This window comes from Rana temporaria, chromosome 4, assembly GCF_905171775.1.
Source record: "Rana temporaria chromosome 4, aRanTem1.1, whole genome shotgun sequence".
In the NCBI taxonomy this organism is placed as follows: domain Eukaryota; kingdom Metazoa; phylum Chordata; class Amphibia; order Anura; family Ranidae; genus Rana; species Rana temporaria.
In genome coordinates, this window is record NC_053492.1 from 7,986,268 (window position 1) to 8,012,462 (window position 26,195).

At 45.7% G+C, this 26,195-nt stretch overlaps 1 protein-coding gene across 1 annotated transcript; it reads right to left on the minus strand.

Annotated features, from left to right (window-relative positions):
• Positions 1-318: 318 nt before the first annotated feature.
• On the minus strand, positions 319-7,343 carry LOC120935482 (oocyte zinc finger protein XlCOF6.1-like). Its single transcript, XM_040347533.1, has 3 exons — positions 7,195-7,343; positions 5,358-5,401; positions 319-1,522 (listed from the first exon to the last, which is right to left on the minus strand). Exons 1-3 carry the CDS (start codon positions 7,341-7,343, stop codon positions 369-371), a joined length of 1,347 nt encoding a protein of 448 aa, XP_040203467.1. The 3' UTR covers positions 319-368.
• Between the last annotated feature and the right edge of the window lie 18,852 nt (positions 7,344-26,195).

The window sequence follows — 26,195 nt, forward strand, 5'->3', positions numbered from 1 at the left end:
ACATTTTTTATTTTATTTTTAAAGTAGACCTCTAAATTTCTACCCCACAAAATGTGCTCAGCCAATGAAAGGTAATGACTCAATTTGTATTTTTCTACTGCTATCAATGGCCAACACGGTACAACACTTCATCCATGTGTTTGGTGATCTCTGATCTCCTTATGAACTGTTTCTTACATGATGAAGATCAGCCATGGAGTATATCTGAGGTGTATATCAGGGTGTGCTTCTTACCCACATGAGAGCTGTGATGTCCAGCAACATTCATATAGAAGACATTTCCCACACTCAAGGCAAGAATACACCTCAAGGGTTGTGTGGGATACCCAATGTACAGGAAGACAGGACTTCACTGAGGAACAATTCCCTCACTCAGGACAGGAAAGTGGCTTCTCCCCTCTGTGCAATCTCTTATGTCTGGTAAGATTGGACTTCACTGAAAAATATTTTCCACACACATGACAAGAAAATGGCTTCTCCCCTGTGTGAGATCTCTGATGTGTGTAAAGATTGGTCTTCTGTGAAAAACATTTTCCGCACTCAGTACAGGAATATGGCTTCTCCCCTGTGTGAGACCTCTGATGTGTGACAAGCTCTGATTTTTCTACAAAACATTTCCCACACTCAGAACAGAAATACGGCTTCTCCCCCGTGTGAGATCTCAGATGTCTGCAAAGATGGGACTTCATTGAAAAACATTTCCCGCACTCAGGACAGGAATACGGCTTCTCCCCCGTGTGAGACCTTTGATGTGTTACAAGTACTGATTTTTGTACAAAACATTTTCCGCATGTGGAACAGGAGTGTGGCTTTTCCCCTGCATGATACATCTGATGCGTGACAAGTTCTGATTTTCTTGCAAAACATTTCCCACACTCAGGACAGGAATACGACTTCACCTCCTTGTGAGATCTCTGATGTGCAACAAGCTCCGATTTGTGTGCAAAACATTTCCTGCAATCAGAACAGGAATACGGCTTTTCCCCTGTGTGCAATGCACGATGTCTGTAAAGCCTAGACTTCTCTGAAAAGCATTTCCCGCACTCAGGACAGGCATACGGCTTCTCACCTGTGTGAAGCCTCTGATGTATTTGAAGACTGGACTTTTGTGAAAAACATTTTCTGCACTCAGGACAGGAATATGGCTTCTCACCTGTGTGAGATCTCTGGTGTTTGTAAAGACCGGACATCTGTGAAAAACATTTCTCACACTCTGGACAAGAATATGGCTTTTCCCCCGTGTGAGATCTCTGATGTGTGACAAGTGCTGATTTTCGTGCAAAACATTTTCCACAGCCAGAACAGGAATACAGTTTTTCCCCCGTGTGAGATTTCTGATGTCTGTAAAGATTGGACTTATCTGAAAAACATTTCCCACACTCAGGACAGGAAAATAGCTTCTTCCCTGTATGAGATCTTTTATGGACATTAAGTTCAGATTTAGAATGGAAACACTTCCCGCACTCAGTACATGAAAAGCTCTTATCCGTTGGAAGGACGGCACCGTCCCCCACAGTCTGAGGTTCCTCAGGATAAGAGGAATACGGTGGTCCATCTACACTGTGTGGTGCCGGATGGACATTTGAGGTAGTCGGGTTTTCTCCTGGACTATACTGTGCGATGTCCTCATCTTCTACTTTACAGTCTGGAGACAAAGTGAGACAATCCTCTGAGGTTTTCCTCATCTCCAGTCCATCTACTAAAATAGAAATAAAAAGAAGGATTACTACTAGACATGATGGTTCCCCCAAACCAGGACTCCACCCGCTTCAGGAAGCTTTGTCCTCTGATCTCCTACCAGTTAATTTCTTTATTCATAGACTTTTGTCTAACTTGGGATCTAGCAATGACAGGATGATCACATTCAGCATAAATCATAGAAAAAAGAGGCACGAGGGAAGTACAAGAATACTAAAATTTCAAACATGTCAACTTTTCTGAACTGTGCTTCATACTACAAGACATCAATTGGGACCAAGTCTTATGCCGCGTACACACGATCGTTTTTCGGGTTGTAAATAACAAAGATCTTAGGTGCATATTTACGCTGGCCGCTAGGTGGCGCTTCCGTTGATTTCCGCGTAGAGTATGCAAATTAGCTAGATATGCCAATTCTCAAACGTACGTCCGCCCGGCGCATTTTTTTTACGTCGTTTACGTAAGGCTTTTTTCAGCGTAACGTTACCCCTGCCTCTATGAGGTGTAGGCAATGTTAGGTAAGGACGTCGGGATCGGGTCGAATTTTCCGTCGTTTGCGTAAAACATTCGCGAATAGGGCTTTGCGTAAATTACGTTCACGTCGAAAGCATTGACTATTTGCGACGTGATTTCGAGCATGTGCACTGGGATACCCCCACGGACGGCGCATGCGCCGTAAAAAAAAAAAAAATGTCATTTACGTGGGGTCAAGATGAATTAACATAAAACATGCCCACATCTTAGTCATTTGAATTTCGCGCCCTTACGCTGACACATTTACACTACGCCGCCGTAACTTATGGCGCAAATTCTTTCTAGATAAGGAACCTCCGCTCTAAGTTACAGCGGCGTAGTGTATCTGAGATACGCTACGCCTGCCTAAAGATAGGCAGTTCTTTGTGGATCTGGCCCCATGAGTGTATTGTTAGTAACATGTCACAGGATGCACTCTTGTGGCTTACAGAAGCCAGGGTCCAGAAAAGACTATAAAATCTTAGCACAAATCACCAGAACCAGATGGCTTATACCCGAGAGTTCTCAAAGAACTCAGGTTATATCCAGACCTTTATTTCTAACCTTTATAGACAGCATATTGACAGGAATGGCACCAGCTAATTGCAGAAAAGCCAATATGGTACCAATATTCAAAAAAGGGCAGAGACATATACCTGGAAACTACAGGCCAGTCAGTCTAACATCAATAGTATGTAAACTATTGGAGGGGATGATGGACTATATCCAAGAATTTGCTGATGGAAACAGCATCATTAGTAGTAACCAGCATGGGTTTATGAAGGGTCGTTCCTGCCAGACCAATCTGCAAACATTCTACGAGGAAGTGAGCTGCCACCTAGATAAGGGAAAGCCTGTGGATGTGGTACATCTAGATTTTGCAAAAGCATTCGATACAGTTCCCCATAAATGCTTAACCTACAAACTGTGGTCTGTAGGCATGGACCATAGAATATGTCCATGGATAGAAAACTGGCTACGGGGGTGCATCCAAAGGGTCTCCATAAATAACATGTACTCAGAATGGTCTGGAGTGGTAATTGGGGTACACCAAGGCTCTGTCCTGGGACCAATTCTGTTTAATCTATTCATAAAATGATACATAGGTCAGTATAAATAGCTTGATATAAAAAATAAGCAGGGCAATAACTTTGCATCAGGATATAGAAACTGTACAATAAGATCTGACTACAATAATGGGGTGGGCTACTAGATGGCAAATGAGGTTTAATGTGGAAAAATTTAAAGTAATGCACTCGGGGGGCTAAAAAAATAGGATTTTTTAATACAGCTTATCTGTAAAATCCTTTTCTTGGGAATACATCACGGAACACAGAGTCTTAATTACTTAATGGGTTATGTAGTCACCACAGGTGATTGGACACTGGCAAACCCAATTAGAATTGAGTTCCTCCCCTATATAACCCCTCCCAAATGGAGTGTACCTCAGTTTTGTAGCAAAGCAATAAGTGTCCATCGTTTAACTCCAAAGAGGGGTGGGAGGTCTGTGTCCCGTGATGTATTCCCAAGTATAGGATTTTACAGGTAAGCTGTATTAACCACTTAACGCCCGCCCACTGTATATATACGTCCTCTTTTAAAGATGGCTATCTCGGTAACGGCAGCAGCTGCTGCCACAACCGAGGTATCCATCTCTTCTGTGGGCGGGCGTGTAAACGATAACGGCGGTCTCCGCGAGATCGCCGTTATCGGTGGCGGGAGAGGGGGGCCCCCCCTCCCGCCGCTCTTCCACGCCCTCCGCCACTTACTGGAGCCGTCGGTAGCGGCGGAGGAGATCGGATGCTGCTGCCTAGTGTGTGAGGACTTGAGTGAGGGCAAGATGGCCCCCACCCGTCCTCATAGCTTTGCTGGGCGGAAGTGACGTCAAAACGTCAGTCCCGCCCAGCGTCTTAAAGAGACAATTTTTTTGTTGTCATTTTTTTAAATGACATTTTTTTTTTTTTTTTTGCATTTAAGTCTAAATATGAGATCTGAGGTGTTTTTGACCCCAGATCTCATATTTAAGAGGACCTGTCATGCTTTTTTCTATTACAAGGGATGTTTACATTTTTTTTTTATTTCAGTGTAAAAAAAGTATAAAATCAATAAAAATAAATAAGAAAACAAAAACAAATTTTTTTAAAGCGCCCCATCCCGACGAGCATATGAAAACGGTGTTCAAACCACACAAGTTAGGTATCGCCGTGATCGTTAGAGCGAGAGCAATAATTCTAGCCCTAGACCTACTCTGTAGCTCAAAAAATGCAACCTATAGAATGTTTTAAACGTCGCCTATCGAGATTTTTAAGGGTAAAAGTTTGACGCCATGCCACGAGCGGGCGCAATTTTAAAGCGTGACATGTTGGTTATCATTTTACTCGGCGTAACATTATATTTCACAATATGTAAAAAAATTGGGCCAAATTTATTGTTGTCTTATTTAATTCAAAAAAAAAATTTTTTTCAAAAAAGTGTGCTTGTAAGACCGCTGCGCAAATACGGTGTGACAAAAAGTTTTGCGATGACCGTCATTTTATTCTCTAGGGTGTTAGAAAAAATATATATATAATGTTTGGGGGTTTTAAGCAATTTTCGAGCAAAAAAAAACTGTTTTAGTCTTGTAAACACCGAATCTGAAAAACAGGCTTGGGGCTTAAGTGGTTAAAAAATCCTATTTTCTTGATCATACATCACAGGACACCGAGCCTTAATTACTTAATGGGATGTCCCATAGCAATGCTTAAATTGAGGGGAGGGTGACACAGATCAGAAATGAGACCGCCATTGAGCCTGAGGATCTATACTGCTGCCTGCAGTACACTACACCCGAAGGCGGTATCCTCGTACCCTCACATCTACCTAGTAGAACAACGTAAAGACCAAGTAGCAGCCTTACAGATCTGAGCCATGGAGGCCTGGTGATGCACTGCCCATGAAGCACCAACTGCTCTAGTCGAGTGCGCTTTCACCTGAAAAGGAGGAATCTTCTTTTCTAAATCATAGGCCTGAATAATGACTTGTCGAATCCAACATGCAATATTAGAGTTTGACGCTGCCTGGCCCTTCCTTGGGCCCTGTGGCAGAATAAACAGATAAGTCTTCCGTATCTGAGCCGTAGCTTGCAGATAAACTTTTACTGCTCTTACAACATCTAGAGAGTGTAAACTCTCTTCCTCCGTAGACTGCAGATCTGGAAAAAAAGACGGTAGGACTATATCTAGATTTAGATTTAGAAATCCTGAAACCACCTTATGTAAGAAAGTCGGGTGAGGACGCAGCACCACCCTGTTGTCATCATGAATATTCATATACGGCTCTTTACACAAAAGTTCTGCCAATTTCCGATACCCTCCTTGCTGAGGATATGGCTACGAGAAAAAAAACGCTTCTTTGTCAAAAGACTTAAAGAAGCATGGCGTAATGGTTCAAAAGGTAGTTTCTGTAAAACAGATAATACCAAATTCAAATCCCATGGGCACAAGGGAGACTTAACCGGCGGATCCAATCGCGGTACTCCCTGAACAAAGGCCAGGATTAGGGAATAAGAGGCAAGCAGTCTTTGAAAGAATACCGACAAGGCCAAGATTTGGCCCTTGATAGTGCTCAAAACCAACTTCATATTTAAGCCCAAGTGAAGAAAGGCAAGAATCTTGTTAATGACAAAACTTCCTAGGATGCCACTTTCTGGGTTCACACAAGGAAACATATGCCTTCCAGATTCTGTAGTAGATGCGCCTGGAGGCCGGCTTCCTAGCATTAACCAGAGTGCATAGGACTGGGCCCGAGAACCTACATTTCTTCAGAATGTGGGTCTCAACAGCAAAACCATCAAATTTAGACTTTGTCAGGCAGGATGGAATATTGGACCCTGCGATAGTAGGTCAGAGCGTAGTGGGAGAACCCAAGGTCTTCCTTCTGACATCTTTACGATTTCCGCATACCAGGGTCTCCTGGGCCAAGCCGGGGAGACCAAAATCACTGGCTTTCCTTCCCTCTTGACTCTCTGAAGGAATCGTGGGAGAAGCAGAACTGGAGGGAACGCATAACATCGGAGAATATCTATGCCACAAAATTGTCAGGGATCTCTTGTTCTTGACACAAAGATGTCCAGTTTTGTGTTGAACCTGAAAGCCAACAGGTCCACATCTGGGGAACCCCATTTCATATTTCATGATTTGAAATATGTCTGGGTGTAGAGACCATTCTCCTGGACTCAGTTGCTAGCGGCTTAAAAAATCCACCTGACAATTTTCTACCCCTGGAATGAAGACCACAGACAGGAAAAGAAATATGCCTTTCTGCCCAGAACAGGATGTGATTCACCTCTCTCTGAGCATCCAGACTTCTGGTGCCCCCTTGGTGATAGATATAGGCCACAGCTGTAGCATTGTCGGACTGTATGCGAACAGGACAACCCTGTCATCGGTAAGACCAGACTTTGAGGGCGAGGTGAATTGCCCGAATATCCAGAATGTTGATGGGTAGGAGCTTTTCGGCTCCGGACCACTTCCCCTGGGCAGGTGCCTCTTCCAGAACTGCTCCCAGCCTAGAAGGCTGGCGTCTGTGGTTACCATTTCCCAGGTAACCGGACTAAAGGATCTTGCTTTTGATAGATTTTGGGGGAGCAACCACCAATTGAGGCTCTGGCGAACCTTTGGAGATAAGATCATAGGAAGGTCCAGGGCCTGAACATCTTTGTTCCAAGTGGACAGAATTCTGCCCTGTAAAGGCCTTGAGTGAAACTGGGCGTAAGGGACAGCCTCGAATGAGGCTACCATCTTTCCAAATAATTTCATGCATAGACGAATGGAAGGCCTTCTTTTTGCCTTTATCATTTGGACCAAGTCTCCTATGGCTTTTGCCTTTGGCTTTGGGAGGTGTCTATAATCATGCCCAAATATTCCAGCCTTCTCTGAGGCTGTAAAGAGTATTTTTTCCAGATTGCGGACCCAGCCTAGGTACTCTAAATTTCCTTCCTTTTACTCTAAGTACTCATCTGTGCTGTGCACATTGTGGTCCAAGCGTGCAGCGGACTGATCTATAAGCAACAGATTGTCCAGATAGGCTGTTACTGCTATGCCCGTGCACTCAGCCTTGCCAGGGGCAGGGCAAGTATTTTCGTGAACACTCATGGTGCCGTAGCCAGACCGAAAGGAAGGGCTACAAACTGAAAGTGGCGCTGATCCACGGCAAACCTTAGAAATCTTTGGTGAGTGGGAAATATTGGCACATGTAGATATGCATCTCTGATGTCTATTGATGCCAGGAATTCTCCTCCCTGGAGGGTGGAGACAACTGAACGGACAGACTCCATGCGGAAGGAGCAGATGTTCAGAAACTGATTCAGGTTTTTCAGATCTAGAATAGGTATGACGTCCCTGTTTGGTTTTGCAACCGTGAAAAGGTTTGAGTAAAACCCTGATCCTCTGGGGCTAACTCTATGATTACCCCTTGGGACAAGGAGGTGTTACAAGGCCAAAAACAAAGGCCTTCTTTTTTCCGGATCTTTGGCAATTCTAATCTCAGAAAAACGGGGTGGTGGAAGTTCTCTGAATTGCAGCTTGTAGCTTGCCTAAGGACACCGGGGAGATGACCCACTTGTCCTGAACTTCTTCCCGTCAGGCAAATTGCAGCAGCCTCCCCTCCACTCGGCCGAGCGGGGTCGTCCCTTCATAGGGAAGTTTTGGGGTTCTGCTTGGAAGATATTGAACCCCAAGTCCTTTTCTGCCCTTGGCTCAGGCCTTTCCCCTAGTGTTAGACTGGGGTGGCTGTAGCCACTGCCTGGAGAATGAGGTTCCAGGGGCTGGGGAAAGAGAACATTTAAATGAAGGCCGTTTACTCTTCTTTTTAGCCGGCAACAGAGTAGACTTGCCTCCGGTAATCTTTTGGATGTATTTATCCAAGTCATCCCCAAACAGGTGTCCACCAAAGGGGAACGCTGCCAAGTATCTTTTGCAAGAAACCTCGGCTTCCCAATGTTTCAACCAAAAGGGACCTGCACATGTGAACCATCAGGAGATTCACGCGGGATGCTTGCTGAACAGAGTCCATAATCGCATCAATCGTAAAACGTAGGGCCTTAGGCAGGTGCTCATAAACCTCAATCTCCTCTGTAGGGAGGTGGTTAATCATCTGCTTCATCTGTTCCTTGAGGAACTGACATTTGCCAATCACTGCAACTGCAGGTCGTATTACAGCACCGGCCATAGAGGAGGAGGCTTTCAATAGGGACTCCAGCTTTTTATCAGTTGGATCCTTATTGAAGCCCTGAGCATTGTCTATAGGACAGGTCAGGCTTTTGTTTGCACAAGAAATAGCTGCATCTATAGCAAGTACCCCCCATTTCTTGGTGAAACCTTCCTCCATAGGATAAGGAAGGGAAAACTGCTTAGGAGGAGAAACAGTTTATCTGGGTGAACCCAGTCATCATACATCAGTTTATCCAGCAAGGGATGAACTGAAAAGGAGCATGCAGCCTGTGGGGATTTCTGAGATCCCAAAGAGGAAACAGAGGACATAGAAGCTTCAACAGGAGACAATTTGTAAGTGACATGCGCCATCTCTGCATAATATTGCACCTGCATCTTTAGTGACTGAGAGGTAGAAGGAATCTGCACCTGATCCTTATCTCCAGAAAGGGATTTTTCACCCTCAGAAGGCTCATCTGATGAGAGAGCAAAAAGCAGACGATGGGTACCTACCCCGTTTTCTGACACATTTTAAGGAGGTTGCGATTATAGTAGCAATCCTTCCTTCCAAGCCATCCAAAGCAACTTTTAAAGTGTCCTCAGTGACGTATACAGGAGCTGCCATAGGAGAAGCTGCAAAACCAGACAGGGGCACATGATCATCCTGTGAGGCTGCTACCAGACAGAGGGGGATGGTAAATTGCAGGCATGTTCAGAATCCTTAGCCATAAGCAGGAATTTCCTAGTGCCTCTTTTACTAGCCATTTTACCTCTTCTGGGGGACATAGTCCTTTACTGCAAAGCAAAGGTATTATTACAAAAATGCAATCACTGTTATGCTATAGTCCTACAGTACAATACACAATATTAGCTCACTGCACAACCTGATGCTAAATAGGAGTCTTAGGTTTGCCTGGTTTAATCCACAGGAATGCTTACAGGCCACAGCTCTGTGTCCATGCCGCTTTACAGAAGGCTCTGGTGTGCTGGGCTTTTTAAAAAGCCTCTTGGCGCCTGCGCACGAGCAACCATGGCCTTCCCCCTCTCCACCTGCCTATAGACCCGTCAAAAGCGTGCTCCCGGCGCACGCGTCGACCATCATGGTGGCGCCCTATGGCGAAAGAGGAAGGAGAGCAGACCACTGGGGGACCCCTGTATGTGTTTTGTGGCAGAGCCTGCAGTGGAGAAGGTGGTGTTTAAACTGACTGACTTCACTGAGCTTGTCCTGGATGGCTTTCCAAGAATACACCAGGTATGTAACTTACTCCCTCTAGTGGTGAAAAACAGGTAAGACATCCTTACTCACAGAATTTTTTTTTAATTATCCTTGCTTACCTTTATCCCCGCCGCAGGAAAGCTATTAACATAGTAGCCTTCACCAATCACGGCGGGTAATGTTGTGCCAACCTTCAGGTTTCCATGGGTTTCTACTTAGAGGAACCTCATACCTGGACCTGTAAAAGACTCTGCCAGTAACTTTTCGTGCCACAGTTGCATTAGTACACCAAAGCCTGGATCCCAGAGCCCAGACCTCCGCAGAGAGACATTACAGTCAAACCTTGTTTCTTCTTTACACAAGGCCCGGGTACCACCCATCCTAGGCTTTTGATATCGGCCCGAGGCATGGATCCGGTTATAGCTCCTAGGCCTCCGCAGAAGACCATCAAAAGAGCTTTTTCTTCTTCTTGGCACATGTTCAACGTGACCAACCACCTTAGACACTGGTGAAAAACTGAGGTACTCTCTATTTGGGAAAGGTTATATAGAGGAGGAACTCAATTCTAATTGGGTTCACCAGTGTCCAATCACCTGTTGTGACTACATAACCCATTAAGTATTCAAGGCTCTGTGTCCCGTGATGTATGAGCAAGAAAAATAAATGCTAATTATTCACTAGGGGGAGAACCTCTGTGGGAATGCAGGATGGAGAAAGATCTGGGGGTCCTAGTAGAAGACACACTAAGCAATAGCATACAATGTCAGGTTGCGGCAAGCAAAGCCAGCAGAATATTAGCATGCATAAAAAAGGGAATTTACTCCAGGGATAAAACTATAATCCTGTCACTTTATAAAACTCTGGTTCTGGGGAATCCCACTCAGTTATTGACTCCAGACCTCAGGAAGGGTGTGCTGGAACTAGGAGTCCAGAGAAGGGCAACAGCATTTAAAGGGGACTGGAGAACCTCAATTATGAGGAATGACTACAAGCATTAAATGTATTCTCGCTGGAGAATAGACGCTTGAGAAGAGATATGATAGCGATTCACAAATATCTCAATGGTGATCCCAGCATAGGGAGGAACCTATTTAGTCTCAGGGAGTGTAAGAGGACGCAGGGCCACACAATGAGATTGGAGGAGAAATGATTTAACCTTAAGCTGCGTAAGGGGTTTTTCACTGTTAGGGCTATAAGGATGTGTCAGCAGAGAGTATTGATAGTTTTAAAATACTCTTGGACTTGCATCTTAGTGAACACAACATAAAGGGAGTATGTAATGTATAATATAAATTATACAGGGTAAGGGTCAGAACTCATAATATTGGTAATCAGTGGAAGCTTAAATGTTTACATGAGACAAGTTGCAGAGATCCCACACCGCTGCCTCCCATCTCCTGAGACTGCACTCAGTGACTTGGGTCTGAGACTATACAGACATATCCCTCCACCCGGCACAGCCAGCAGACAACAGAGCAAGTAACCCGGGAGAATTGTTCTGTCAGAGACCTTGCTAGACCTTGGCAGAAGACCCAACATCACATACCCCAGGTGTCTAGGTCTAGTAACGCCTATGGTTAAAATCAACATTTTTCTGCCAGCTGAACCTCAGAACCTCCATAAATCCAGTCTAGATACATAAATTGTGTCTGCAGCACAGAGAAGAAAGATTACCCGAGAGGAATACAGGACGGGGAACACAGCTCAGGAAAGTGACCAGGGGATTACAGGCCGATATCACCCAGTCCCCACCCTACTCTGGACCAATCAGTGAGCAGTATGGGTGGAGGAATGTATTTTGTGTTAATGACCCACCTGTGCTGATCTCTGTAGGAGTGTCCGCCTCTATAAATGTCCCCGTTATTCCATCCTCCTCTATAGACTGCTGATCATCCCTCACACACCTCTCTTCTTCTTCCGATTTAACCTCAAATTCTATATCAACTGGATCTCCACTCTAAATCAAGAAAATGAAAGAGAATATCATCTGTAAACTATAAGTTCACATACAAATCCAAACATCTCCCTTGTCCATGTTTTAGATGCTTCATACCACCAACCTTGTAACAGTGAGGGATGGTGTGACCTTCCTGTGTGGAATCCCGGGAATACAGAGGACGGGGACATCTCTCTGGTGGGTTTCTGTATCTGGATGACTCCACCATGGTGTCCTTGTACAGATCTTTGTGTTCTTTTAGATTCTCCGACTCCTCCATCACCCCATCCTCATCATCCTCCTCTTTTATCTCTTCTTTAACTTCAGAATCTCTCAGGTCTCCACTCTGAATATATAATAAAAATGACATCAATTTTAACAATACAGATAATGTACAGATCCTAATGATACTATCAGTGATTGTTCCTCATCTACCTGATGATGGTGGGGGATGGGGTGACCTTCCTGTGTGGAATCCCGGGAATACAGAGGACGGGGACATCTCTCTGGTGGGTTCCTGGTATTAGGTGGCTCCATCATATCCTTGTGTCCTTCTGAAAACTCCTCCATCACTCCATACTCCTCATCCTCCTCTTTATACTCTTCTTTAACAACAATATTATAATCCCCGAGGTTTCCAATCTGAATATATAATAAAACATTCATTGTAACAAACATGCTGTGTATAAATCAGAACTACCAATAATTGTCACTCATCTACCTGATGGTGGGGGATGGTGTGACCCTCCTGTGTGGAATCCCGGGAATACAGAGGACGGGGACATCTCTCTGGTGGGTTCCCATTACTGGATCCATCTGTAGGAAACACACACACTGACTGAATACATTGTTTCTATGTGTTTATCAGATGATGGAGGATCTAGGTGGAGCCTCCGTACTGCTCTCTCCTTTACAATAAAGTCTCCTCTTACCCGGTGATGTGAGGGGCGGCTGATTGTCCATCATGACGTCCTTGTAGAGATCCTTGTGTCCTTCTAAATACTCCCACTCCTCCATGGAGAAATAGACAGTGACATCCTGACACCTTATAGGAACCTGACACACACAATGATACAGTCACCATCCAGACACATCCCTTGTCTGTTACTGGATAATGTCCCAGAATTCCCGGCACCGCTCACCTCTCCTCCATCATCTCTCTGGTGACTTCTAGAATCTTCTTTGTATTTTTCTATTCTATCAGGAAGGGAGGTGGAGGCAATGTGATGGTCATATGATCTCCAGACTTCACAGGAGGAAAACTCTAGATCTGAACACAAAAATAGTAAAATCAATCAACATTCTCAGAATTCTCCTCACCATTCAGGTTTCCATTATAATAAAGCCCCACTTCAGTCTGAGGTATAATTTACCCACACAGGACCCCCCTACTATGCAGGTTCAAAGCTTGTTGCAGGCATTCTGACATAATTACATACAACACAGGACCAACAGTCCCACTTTGTAGGTGAGGATGCCAAGGATCTGCCCACATCCTAAGAGCATCAGGAAAAAAAAGCCAGATGAATGGAAATTGGTAGGAGGAGCTGTGAGGTCATTGTGATGTCATAACATACACTGACCCTGGGTACAGGGACATTGAGAGGAGGAGCTATGAGGTCAGTGTGATGTGAATGTATAGACTCTGAATGGTGGGACATTTGGATAGGGAGAATTAAGGGGTCATCTATATGAGGCTCCATGCAAACCCAATCATTGTTTCTGGGTGTGTCTTTCCTCTCCTAAACTGAAGAGTGACACAGCACTGTAAAGACTCAGTTACTCTTGGTGCGCGCAGGAATGGGCCTTGCTGTGAAATCATCAGGTGCTTGATAGCTGCTGATCCAAGACGGATTAATTTTTATGAATGTGAGCCTATTAATGGAGTCTGTGGACAGGCGCACTCTACGATTCGTTACAAACCCTCTAGCATCAGGCCAGTAGCTCAATTGCATATTGAGCAAGTTCTGTCCAGTGGTCCATCCTCAAGACCCAGTAACCCAGTGGATGCTCTGTTGGAAATGTCTCCAAGTCTGCTCTTGCCCCTAGATATTCCTGCACCATGTAATGCAGATGCTGGCAATGGTTGCTTGAACTGATCAGATCTTGGCGCTGAGGACTGAAAAATTGTCTGAAGGCATCGGTCAGCCGGCCACCTTCTCCACCGCTCTTTCTGTGACTGAATGAAGCCTCAGCAACACGTTGTCCAGCACCAGGAAATTGTAACCTTTCTTCAAGGCCTTCTGAAGATGTTTCAACTGCTGCACCACCAAATTCAGGACGTGCGCCAAACATGGAACATGGGTCAAGTGTCCCTGTCGGAGGGCAGAGAGAAGGTTGATGCTATTGTCACATACAACCATTCCTGGCTGAAGCTGGCATGGCGTCAACCACCTCTGAGCCTGCCCCTGCAGAGCTGACCGAACCACTGCCCCAGTGTGGCTCATGTCCCCTAAGCAGAGAGCAGCCCTCATCCTTGGAAAATTTGCTCTCTTGAAATTAAAGGGGTTGTAAAGGAAAAAATGTTTCCCCCTAAATAGCTTCCTTTACCTTAGTGCAGTCCTCCTTCACTTACCTCATCCTTCAATTTTGCTTTTAAATGTCCTTATTTCTTCTGAGAAATTCCTGTTCTTCTGTCTGTAACTACACACAGTAATGCGAGGCTTTCTCCCTGGTGTGGAGAAAGCCTCTTATGGGGAAGGGGGCAAGCAGGAGTGTCAGGACGCCCACTAACACACAGCTCATTTCTCTATCTGCAAAGTAGAGAGTGTCCTGACTTGCCTGCTCGCCCCCTCCCCCCTCAAGAGGCTTTCTCCACACCAGGAAGAAAGCCTTGCATTACTGTGTGGAGTTACAGACAGAAGAACAGGAAGTGAGCATTTCTCAGAAGAAATAAGGACATTTAAAAGCAAAATGGAAGGATGAGGTAAGTGAAGGAGGACTGCACTAAGGTAAAGGAAGCTTTTTAGGGGGAAACATTTTTTTTCCCCTTTACAATCCCTTTAATTTCAAGAGAGCAAATTTTCCAAGGATGAGGGCTGCTCTCCAGGACTTAGACTGGGAGAGAATATTGGCATCAATGGGCACAGAACAGAAATGGGAATTCTTCAAAAAGACTGTTTGTGAACTCACTGCAAAGTATATTCCCATAAGTTTAAAAGGCTAAAAATAAAACCTATGTGGCTCACAGCCAAAATGAAAAAACATAAAAATGAAGCAACACCATTGTTGTATAAATGTTACATAGAATATTACAGAATATGTAAAAAGGAAATCAAGGATGCAAAAACTCAAAACGAATGACACATTGCAAAACATAGTAGGACAAACCCCCAAAAAATAAGCAACAGACGGCATGGATTCATGAAAGACAGAAGTTGTCAGACTAACCTGATTTCTTTTTATAAGGAGGTAAGTAAAACCTTGGACAGAGGGGTGGCGGTGGACGTGGTATACTTGGACAAAGGGGTGGCGGTGGACGTGGTATACTTGGACAGAGGGGTGGCGGTGGGCGTGGTATACTTGGAGAGAGGGGTGGCGGTGGACGTGGTATACTTGGACAGAGGGGTGGCGGTGGACGTGGTATACTTGGACAGAGGGGTGGCGGGGGACGTGGTATACTTGGACAGAGGGGTGGCGGTGGGCGTGGTATACTTGGACAGAGGGGTGGCGGTGGGCGGGGTATACTTGGACAGAGGGGTGGCGGGGGACGTGGTATACTTGGACAGAGGGGTGGCGGGGGACGTGGTATACTTGGACAGAGGGGTGGCGGGGGACGTGGTATACTTGGACAGAGGGGTGGCGGGGGACGTGGTATACTTGGACAGAGGGGTGGCGGGGGACGTGGTATACTTGGACAGAGGGGTGGCGGGGGATGTGGTATACTTGGACAGAGGGGTGGCGGGGGACGTGGTATACTTGGACAGAGGGGTGGCGGTGGACGTGGTATACTTGGACAGAGGGGTGGCGTTCGATACAGTTCCGCACACACAGCTCATGTGTAAGGTAAAGTCTACATGATTGGAAATATAAGTTTGTAAATGGAAACTGGCAAAAAGACAGAATTCAGAGAGTAGTGGTTAATGATTCTTATTCTGAATGGTCTAAAGCCTCGTACACACAATCAGTCCATCTGATGAGAACGGTCTGAAGGACCATTTTCATAGGTTAACCGATGAAGCTGACTGATGGTTCGTCACGCCTACACACCATCAGATAAATAACCGATCGTGTCAGAACGCGGTGACGTAAAACACAACGACGTGCTGAAAAAAACCGAAGTTCAATGCTTCCAAGCATGCGTCGACTTGATTCTGAGCATGCGTGGATTTTTAACCGATGGTCGTGCCTACTAACGATCAGTTTCGACCTATGAAAACGGTCCATCAGACCGTTGTCCTCTGGTTAACCTATCGTGTGTACGAGGCCTAATGTTATTAGTGGTGTACCCCAAGGTTCAGTGCTGGGACCCTTACTTTTTAATATTTTTATAAATGATATTGGGTCTGAGATCAAAAGTAACATTTCTGTCTTTGCAGATGACACCAAGCTATGCAGTGGAATAACGTCCTTACAGGATGTCTCCAATTTACAAGCCAACCTCAATGCTCTGTCTAATTGGGCGACTGAGTGGCAGATGAGGTTTAATGTTGATAAATGTAAAGTTATGCACTTGGGGGCTAAGAATATGCATCATACATACTAGGGGGGAGTACAACTGGGGGGATTTGTAGTGGAGAAGGATCTGGGGGTTTTAGTTGATCATAAGCTCAATAATGGCATGCAATGCCAAGCTGCGGTTTCCAAAGCGAGCAAAGTCCTTTCTTGTATAAGAGAGGTATGGACTCCAGAGACAGAGATATCATTTTGCCCCTGTACAAATCATTAGTAAGACCTCATCTGGAATATGCAGTTCAGTTTTGGGCACCAGTTCTCAAAAAGGATATCGGAGAACTGGAGAAAGTGCAGAGAAGGGCAACCAAACTGATAAGAGGCATGGAGGAGCTCAGCTATGAGGAAAGATTAGAGGAACTGAATTTATTCTCTCTTGAGAAGAGGAGAATTAGGGGGGATATGATCAACATGTACAAATATATAAGAGGTCCATACAGTGAACTTGGTGTTGTTATTCACTTTACGGTCAACACAGAAAACAAGGGGGCACTCTTTACGTTTAGAGGAAAAGAGATTTCACCTCCAAATACGGAAAGGTTTTTTCACAGTAAGAGCTGTGAAAATGTGGAACAGACTCCCTCCAGAGGTGGTTCTGGCCAGCTCAGTAGATTTCATTAAGAAAGGCCTGGATTCTTTCCTAAATGTACAGAATATAACTGAGTACTAAGATTTGTAGGTAAAGTTGATCCGGGGAAAATCCGATTGCCTCTCGGAGGATCAGGAAGGAATTTTTCCCCCTGCTGTAGCAAATTGGATCATGCTCTGCTGGGGTTTTTCACCTTCCTCTGGATCAACTGTGGGTATGGAGTTGGGTGTATGGGATTGTATGATATTTTTTATTTTATTTATTTTTATGGTTGAACTGGATGGACTTGTGTCTTCTTTCAACCTGACTATGTAACTGATCCCCCAGAAGGGGTTAAAGTGTTACTAAAGGTTTTATTTTTTTTAAATAACAAACATGTCATACTTACCTCCACTGTGCAGTTTGTTTTGCACAGTGTAGCCCTGATCCTCATCTTCTGGTGTCCTTCGGCGACTCCTCCCCGCATTAGATAACTAACCCCTAGGAGAAACACTCATCCAGGGGGTTACATTGCGGACGCATTTGGCACCCATAGCCGCCGAATGGAAGACTCGGTCCCATCTCCCAGCGCCTGCGTCATTAGATTTGATTGACAGCAGTGGGAGCCAATGGCTACGCTGCTATCAATCTATCCAATGAAAAGCCGAGAACTCTGGGCAGAGAGACATCGCGTCCTCAGCGTGGGACATTCCAGGGCTCAGGTGAGTAAAATGGGGGGATCGGAGACTGCCAGAAGTTTTTTCACTTTAATGCATAAAGTTGAAAAAACAGGAGGGTTTACAACCCCTTTAATCTACATTTCCACACTATATATGCGTGTATCATTATCTACCGGAGAATAAAGACGTTACAGTGACTATGGAGGAAGAGGACGGACATGACGGGGTTACTGGGTGTAAATAGAAAATAAGATCTTATTACCTCCTCTGCTGCCTCTTCCAGCAACGTCTCCTCTCTACTTCTTCCCGACTCACCTCTCACCCGAAACTTCCTGTCTGTACCTGACATCACTTCCTGTCTTCCATAGAGTCTTTCTGTCTGGTAGAAGTGAGATCACCACCTTGTGGAGCTCAGAGGAACTGCAGTCTGGTAACACGGCCTTGTGCTGTGTGTGTATGTACTGTATATCCTTATAGATGGGTCATCTCCACTCCCACCAAGGGGGATAGAAATATATTACTGCTCGGGGGAGGGGAGACATTTTGGCCCCTTTGATTTTGCAGTAAAATTGATGTGAGATTTAGTCATGTAGAACATCTGTTATATGGATACAAAGAACCCCAGCCGAGAGTAAAGGGTGGAAATGGCTCCTGATCCCCAGATTTGGGCAATTATGTCCCCAATATAAATAGAAAAAAACCTGCGCTATGTGTAACAACTCAAATACCTCCAGAAATAACTTCTACCGGACTGCTGCTGTAACAAAGGTAAGTCTTCCCTTTATCACCTAGAAGAGCATTATGTGTCACAGCGCTGTCCTATTGTGTGTGCCGCCCATCAATTATCACAAATACACTAAAATATGTGGAGACATTCATATATAAAGTGCTAGGGGCCCCAATAATATTCTCTGCAGATCTACTGCCTCCACTTTACACCTACTTCATTCATCCTATAAATGAAGTAAACTGATCCATGTGCAAATTCATATACAACATAAAGTGCTTTGTACTCAAGATGATGTTCTCTGCAGATCCACTGCTTCCGCTTTACACCTATTTCTTTATTCTTATGTAGCACTACCCCCGAAGGAACTGTGGTTTGTTTGGGACTGTACTCTGGCTATCAACCTCTGAAACTGTCTCGAACCCTCACTTGGCACACCTGGCATTGGCAAGGAGTGTGGAACCCACTGACTGTTGGGGGAACACAATGATATCCTACCACAGTGAAACTTACAAATAAATTGTTACCTGGTATTGTCACTGGTCACACAGGATAATAGATAGACTGCACACAGGTTTACACTTAAAGCGGGGGTTCACCCTAAAAAAAAATTCTAACATTACATCCAGCATACTAACGACATTTACAGTATGCATGTCTTTCTTTTTTTTCGCCGTACATAACGTTATATTGTGATTTTTCTCCCCGGCTTCCGGGTTCTGATTCCCACGGGACTGGACGTTCTTATCCCTGGGTTAGATGATTGACGTCTGGTGAAACAGTTCCCATGTCGCACAAGGCGCGTCACCAGATTTCCGTAAATAGCCGAGCTGCGAGTCGGCGCTATACGGCGCCTGCTCCCGCCGTGTAGAGCTGACTGCGCAGGTGCCGTATAGCGCCGTCTTGCAGCTCAGCTATTTACGGAAATCTGGTGACGCGCCTTGTGCGACATGGGAACTGTTTCACCAGACGTCCAGGGGCGGACTGACAACTCATGGGGCCCCCGGGCAATAGAAGACTATGGGGCCCCTGGGCTTTACAGATGGCCACCACGCCAAGAGGCAGTGCAGAGGCAGGGCAGCTAAAATCTCGGGATTTTCACATCAGAAGCATGTTGGTTTTAGACATATCAGGGACAGATGTAAAAAAAACACAGATTTTTACATACTGTCCCTGGTTTTACTGAACCTGGCAATCCTGATGGGGCCCCCTAGTGACATGGGGCCCTCGGGCAGTGCCCGAGTGACTCAATGGTCAGTCCGCCCCTGCAGACGTCAATCATCTAACCCAGGGATAGGAACGCCCAGTCCCGCGGGAATCAGAACCCAGAAGCCAGGGAGAAAATCACAATATAACGGTATGTACGGCAAAAAAAAAAAAAAGACCTGCATACTGTAAATGTCGTTAGTATGCTGGATGTAATGTTAGAATTTTTTTTTTAGGGTGAACCCCCGCTTTAACCAAGGAAAACTTTACTTGGTGAGAAAAAAATAATAAAGTGAACAGGTTAACATAGTACAGTGGACTGCTTACAGGGCGCTGTAAGAGTCAATAGTAACAATAAATAAATACAGGTTTGATTATAGAAATTGAGACAGACCTGTGTAAGCGCACAGCAAAGGGATTCCCTCAGTAAGATATATCCAATACTGAAGCACCTCTTCACCAGGCCTCACCCAGCTCTCACTGACAACAACACTGTGCAACTTAGTATAACCAAATAATTTAAATAGAAGGGTGTGTATATATATATATATATATATATATATATATATATATATATATATATATATATATATATATATATATATATATATATATATATATATATGTAGCGCCTGTGTACTTATCAGTACAGGTGCTATGTTTAAATTTAGTAGGATGAGAGACTTACTTGCTCTCATCTGTGTTGATTTATCTAAATTTGGCTGTCGCCAGCCCTGAACTGTCCTGTGGGTCATTCTGTTCTCCAGAGATGCCGTTTTCATCTCTGGATGGCAGGTGGCTCTCTCCAGCAGCCAATTAGAGGAGTTTTCCCTCGCGGAGCATGCTGGGAGTAGTATTTTTGTGGCGGAGGCCATTGCTCGGGGTTCTTCGCGGGTTCCTGGTTTCAGGTGCGGCACCCACCTTTAGGGTGTGCGCACATCACGGGCCCCGGTGATATGGCCTACCAGGCCGGGGTGCACGTGCTACTCGGAGTTCCTGACTCTGGGCCCTCATGGCCGGGAGCAACTAATACTGCTAAGGGACCCCAGTGACTTACTGGGTTCCCCATCTCTATTGAGAAGATCCCAAGCGAGTTGTGCTGTTCGGTGGGGGATCGGTCTGAGGAGAACCCGGAGGCAGGTGATCCAATAGGGCTTGAACGAACCATCGGGGATCTGGGTACCGTACACTGACAGGTTGTGTGCAGCTAACTGATGGTCGGTGACCCCAAGTGATATACTGGGAGGATTTGCTCTGTTATTCGAACTTTCGGGAGCTAGGCCTGTGGCAGAGGTCTCATCTTTAAACCTTAATTTCATCAGAGCCAAGTCTGTGGCAGAGACTTGTTCCTTCCCAGAAGTATTTAAGTGACGCTCTGGCTGGCAGGCCTGTGAGAGAGGACTGTCCAGGGGCACTTTACCCACTCCGGCTGGAGTGACGACGAGGAAAGAGTTACTATCAAAATCAGGACTGCTTTTGCTTATCCATTGCCTGTATCTGCAAGGTTTATTCTTTCACCAATCTTTCCTATCTACCTCAAGTTGACTGTTGGTCGTGTTGGACCAGAAATAAAGCATTGAAAAACGTCAACCAACTGTCTGGACATTCCGTCACTGCTCTCACAACCATCATCACTCCTGAGGAAGTCACGTGTAGTGACGAATACGTGTCCACCGAGAGGTACCGGAGGTGACGTTGGCGAATTACTGCCCCTCTTTTTACATGCCTGATTTTATTTTAAACCATGTGAGTACCCTTGTGTATTTTTTCTGCTGAATAAACTTTTTAAAACGGTATCACACTATTTGGTGTTTCATCCCTCTGGGTGCGAGTTATTGGCCATCCCGGGACGCGATTACCAAGAGGGACCTGTGTTTTCCTTGAACTAGAGTCCATTCGGATAACCACCCATACAGATACGGTTGGATCTATATGCTGTTACCTTACAGCAGTAAGGTAAGGGGACATCCTCACTCACCTTAAAGGGATCACTGGATATCCATCCTTCTTCACATTATACGTTGGGATCTACACCAGCACTTTTAATTTCGGACTTTGATTATTATTCAGATTTCCGTTCTTATTATTAAGCTCTGCTTTATGGACCTTCTAGCTTAGCTTATCACAATCCTACCATTTAGCTTATCACAGCCACCTGGATGTTGTGTTATATACACTGTATATCTTTATTTGCATTTTCCTCACTTATTTATTGCTTATTTCATTATATTAAGTAGAATACTTGAAGTTATGTATTAGCACTCATGCATAGTATTGTTATACTTTTATCAGACAGTTCACTGATCATTTTTTGATGCCATTTTGTTTGTACTGTTCCCAACCACAGACAGACCACCCTTCACTTCCTTTCTACACCTTTCCCATCCCCCGCCTACAGCGCAGCACTATTTTCCATTTTTGCATCAACACCCCTAGACATCACCACAGAGGTAACTTAAATACGCCAATCACAAATCTAATTAGCGGCTCCTCCGGGGGTAGCACTACATACACATATATATATATATATATATATATATATATATATATATATATATATATATATATATATATATATATATATATATATATATATATATATATATATATATATATATATATATATATATGTGTAGCGCTCACCCCCGGAGGAGCCGCTGATTAGTTTGGGATCGGCATATTGAGTTACCTCCTTGGCTTGGTCTAGGGGTGACATCCGAGAGTGTAGATGAAGAGCAATAGGTAGATTCAGGTACCTGGGTGCAAACTTGCGGCGGCGTAGCTTAGCCTGTTTAGGCTATGCCGCCGTAAGTTAGCTAGGCAAGTACATGATTCTCAATGTACTTGCCTGCTAATATACGGCGGCATAGCCTAAAGCGGGCGGACGTAAGGGCGCCAAATTCAAATGTCTTGGAGGGGGCGTGTTTTATGGTAATGAGGCTTGACCTCACGTTTTTGACGGTTTTTTTTACTGCGCATGCGCCGGGCGACTATATTTCCCAGTGTGCATTGTGGTTAAGTACGCCGTACGGGCCTATTGATTTTGACGTGGACGTAAACGACGTAAATCCAGATTCGCGGACGAATTACGCAAACGACGTAAAAAATTTGAATCTCGCGGCAGGAATGGCGACCATACTTTAACATTGTTATTCCACCTAATAGATGGAATAACTTTAGGCCTGCTAATGCATTACGGAAACGGCGTAAATCGACTGCGGCGGCCGGGCGTACGTTCGTGAATCGGCGTATCAACTCATTTACATATTCTACGCCGACCGCAATGGAAGCGCCACCTAGCGGCCATCCAAAATATTGCAATCTAAGATAGGACGGCGCAAGCCGTCGTATCTTAGATATGTCTAAGCGTATCTCTGTTTGAGCATATGCTTAAGGTCAACTTATCTACTGATAAGTCGGCCTAACTCTACCTGAATCTACCTACAAGTGTCCAGACACGAAATTAGTTTTTAATGCTTTATTCCAAGGCTCAACATGGCCAACATCAACATGGCACACAATAAAGAAAGGTTGATGAGCGTAGAGAAACTTTGGTATCAGGCCTTGGATATGGAAAAGAGCAAGCCTGCTCTCAGCAATAGTTTAACTCAGCCCGTCGCCACCCCGATCAGGGTGGGTAAAGTGCCCCCGGACAGGCGACTATCACAGGCCTGGCAGCCGGAGCACCACTCAAAGATCACTGGGAGGAACAGACCTCTACTACCGGCCTGACTCAGAGCTTCTGATACAGGCTTTGTCAACTTGAAATATGCGAGAACAGGATGAGCGAATCCTCCCAGTAAATTCAGATTTGTGTCACCAACTGACAGCTTATGCATACCTGTCGTGCATCGTGGTGACCGGATCCCCGATGGTTCGTCCAGGCTGCCTGGGCAACCTCTAGTTCTAGGTTCTCCCCAGGCCGATCCCCCATCGCACAGCTCCCAGCCTAGGATCCTCTTAGCAGAAGGTAGGGACCCAGCAAGTCGCTGGGGCCCCTCTCAATGTTAGGGTGAGGCTCCGCATGGTGCACAACCTCATTGAAGCAGGCCACGGTGGTGGGGCCCATGGACGCGCGTACCCTGAAGGTGGATACCGCACCTGGAACTCGGGCCCCGCACAGAACAGAACCCAATGGCGGTTGCCACAGATACATCTTCCCCCAGCATGCCCAACGAGGGCAGAACTCCTCTGATTGGCTGCTGGGGAAAGTGGGTCTGTCAGCACCCCTCTAGCGCCAACTGCCGCCCAGGGGTGATAACGCACCCCTGGAGCGCAGACTGACCTACAGGACAAAATTCTGAAATTGGCAACAACCCAAATTTTCACAAATTGTGAATGGGAGTAAACTAACCCATCCATTCTCCATTAACTTTGGCATAGCACCCATACTGAAAGTAAGGGGGCGCTACATGTATAGCACTACCCCCGGAGGAGCTGCTGGTTGTTTTAGGTGGCACATTTACCTCATGGCTCCCCCAAATTCCTAGGGGTGAATGGTGCGTATTGCATTTGGTAGAAGTAATGGTATGTCCACAACAGGTGCTCTTTATTACCCAGCCGGGTAAAAACCATAAACTTGTGGTGAGGAAAGTAACGTTGAAGAAGAAAGGAGAACAGCAGATTTAGGCGTGATGATAGGGAAACAGTCCTGCTCCCAAGCGTAGCCCTTCTCTGCGCCACTCCTGCCTGAGTGGGGATAGTGTACCCCGTCATAGAAATCTGGCTGTTTGCAGAGCACACAGACAGATATCGTGTCTCCAAAAGTAACACATTTCGTCTTAGTGAAATAATCCATCTTTAAAGCGGAGGTTCACCCTAATAACATGTATATCTGACCAACTTCCTTATATTCCTAACATCGGCAAATCTACACGATCCACCTGCAACACAGTCAGTATTGTTGGGCAGGTGCCCGTCTCACCCAACCAGGCCTGGCCTTCCTGGATACTCGGTCCTTTCCGTCACCGACAGTTCTCGGTCTTCCACACTGCCGATCAAACAGGTCACCAGTTGCTCTTGGAAACGGTCTAGTCACTCCGTCAGGAATCTCCCTCACAGGATGGGGTGATCCACACAGGCATGTATAGGCCCAGGCTTCTCAGGCCTATGCTCCAGGAGACAAGCCTCAACACAGGACTACTTCTTGCTTGGAGAGGCGTCCAGAGAGAGTGAGCCAAGGACATCCTCCTCCTTAAATTTTTTCTCCCAGCAGGCTGTGCGGGGTGCAAAGTATTTTGGAATCGCACAGTTGCACTCTGGACATTGTAGTCTGTCAACTGTCCAGGGCAATGGAGTCTTTATCTCCCTGTACTTCATTTCCCAACATTCACTGCTGTACCAGGGTAAAAACTAAACAGGAAGTGGCTATAACACAATTGGCCACCGGAGGGAGCTGAGTTCCTTCTTTATCTGCAAACGGCAGTCTTTTATCCATATCAAAGTGGTACCTTGCTACATTTATAATATTTGCTGCTATATTAGATAATCTAAAATCTGTGCAAATTCATGTAATAATACAATGTTTTGTACTCAATATAGTGTTCTCTGCAAGTCCACTGCTTCCACTTCGCATCAACTTCAATTAATTTATTTAAAAGAAAAAAAAAAACACAAATCAATGAAAAGTTGATAAGGTGTGAAAGTTCTCGGCGCTCCAAACTGTGCCAGCTGTAGTGTAGCCACGGCCTTCTTCCACATCTTAGGCTGCATTCACACCTGAGCGACAAAACGCCCGACGCCGGACCCTTCTGCCACTAGAGGGGAAAATTCCCATTGCTGTCTTTGGAGATTTTTCACATCTCATAGACGCCGAACGCCTGTCGCCTGAAAAAAAGTCCCGGACCCTTTTTTTCAGGCGACAGTGGCGTTTTCCCATTGACATACTCTTCATACACACTAAGGAGCTCCGCCTCTTCATACACACTCAGGGGCTCTGCCTCTTCATACACAATCAGGAGCCCCGCCTCTTCATACACACTCAGGGGCTCCGCCTCTTCATACACACTCAGGAGCTCCGCCTCTTCATACACACTCAGGAGCTCCGCCTCTTCATACACACTCAGGGGCTCCGCCTCTTCATACACACTCAGGGGCTCCGCCTCTTCATACACACTCAGGAGCTCCGCCTCTTCATACACACTCAGGAGCTCCGCCTCTTCATACACACTCAGGAGCTCCGCCTCTTCTTACACACTCAGAGCTCCGCCTCTTCATACACACTCAGGGCTCCACCTCTTCATACACACTCAGGAGCTCCGCCTCTTCATACACACTCAGGGCTCCGTCTCTTCATACACACTCAGGGCTCCGCCTCTTCATACACACTCAGGGCTCCGTCTCTTCATACACACTCAGGAGCTCCGCCTCTTCATACACACTCAGGGCTCCGTCTCTTCATACACACTCAGGGCTCCGCCTCTTCATACACACTCAGGAGCTCCGTCTCTTCATACACACTCAGGAGCTCCGCCTCTTCATACACACTCAGGGCTCCGTCTCTTCATACACACTCAGGAGCTCCGCCTCTTCATACACACTCAGGAGCTCCGCCTCTTCATACACACTCAGGGCTCCGTCTCTTCATACACACTCAGGAGCTCCGCCTCTTCATACACACTCAGGGCTTCGCCTCTTCATACACACTCAGGAGCTCCTCCTCTTCATACACACTCAGGAGCTCCGCCTCTTCATACACACTCAGGAGCTCCGCCTCTTCATACACACTCAGGGCTCCGCCTCTTCATACACACTCAGGGCTCCGTCTCTTCATACACACTCAGGAGCTCCGCC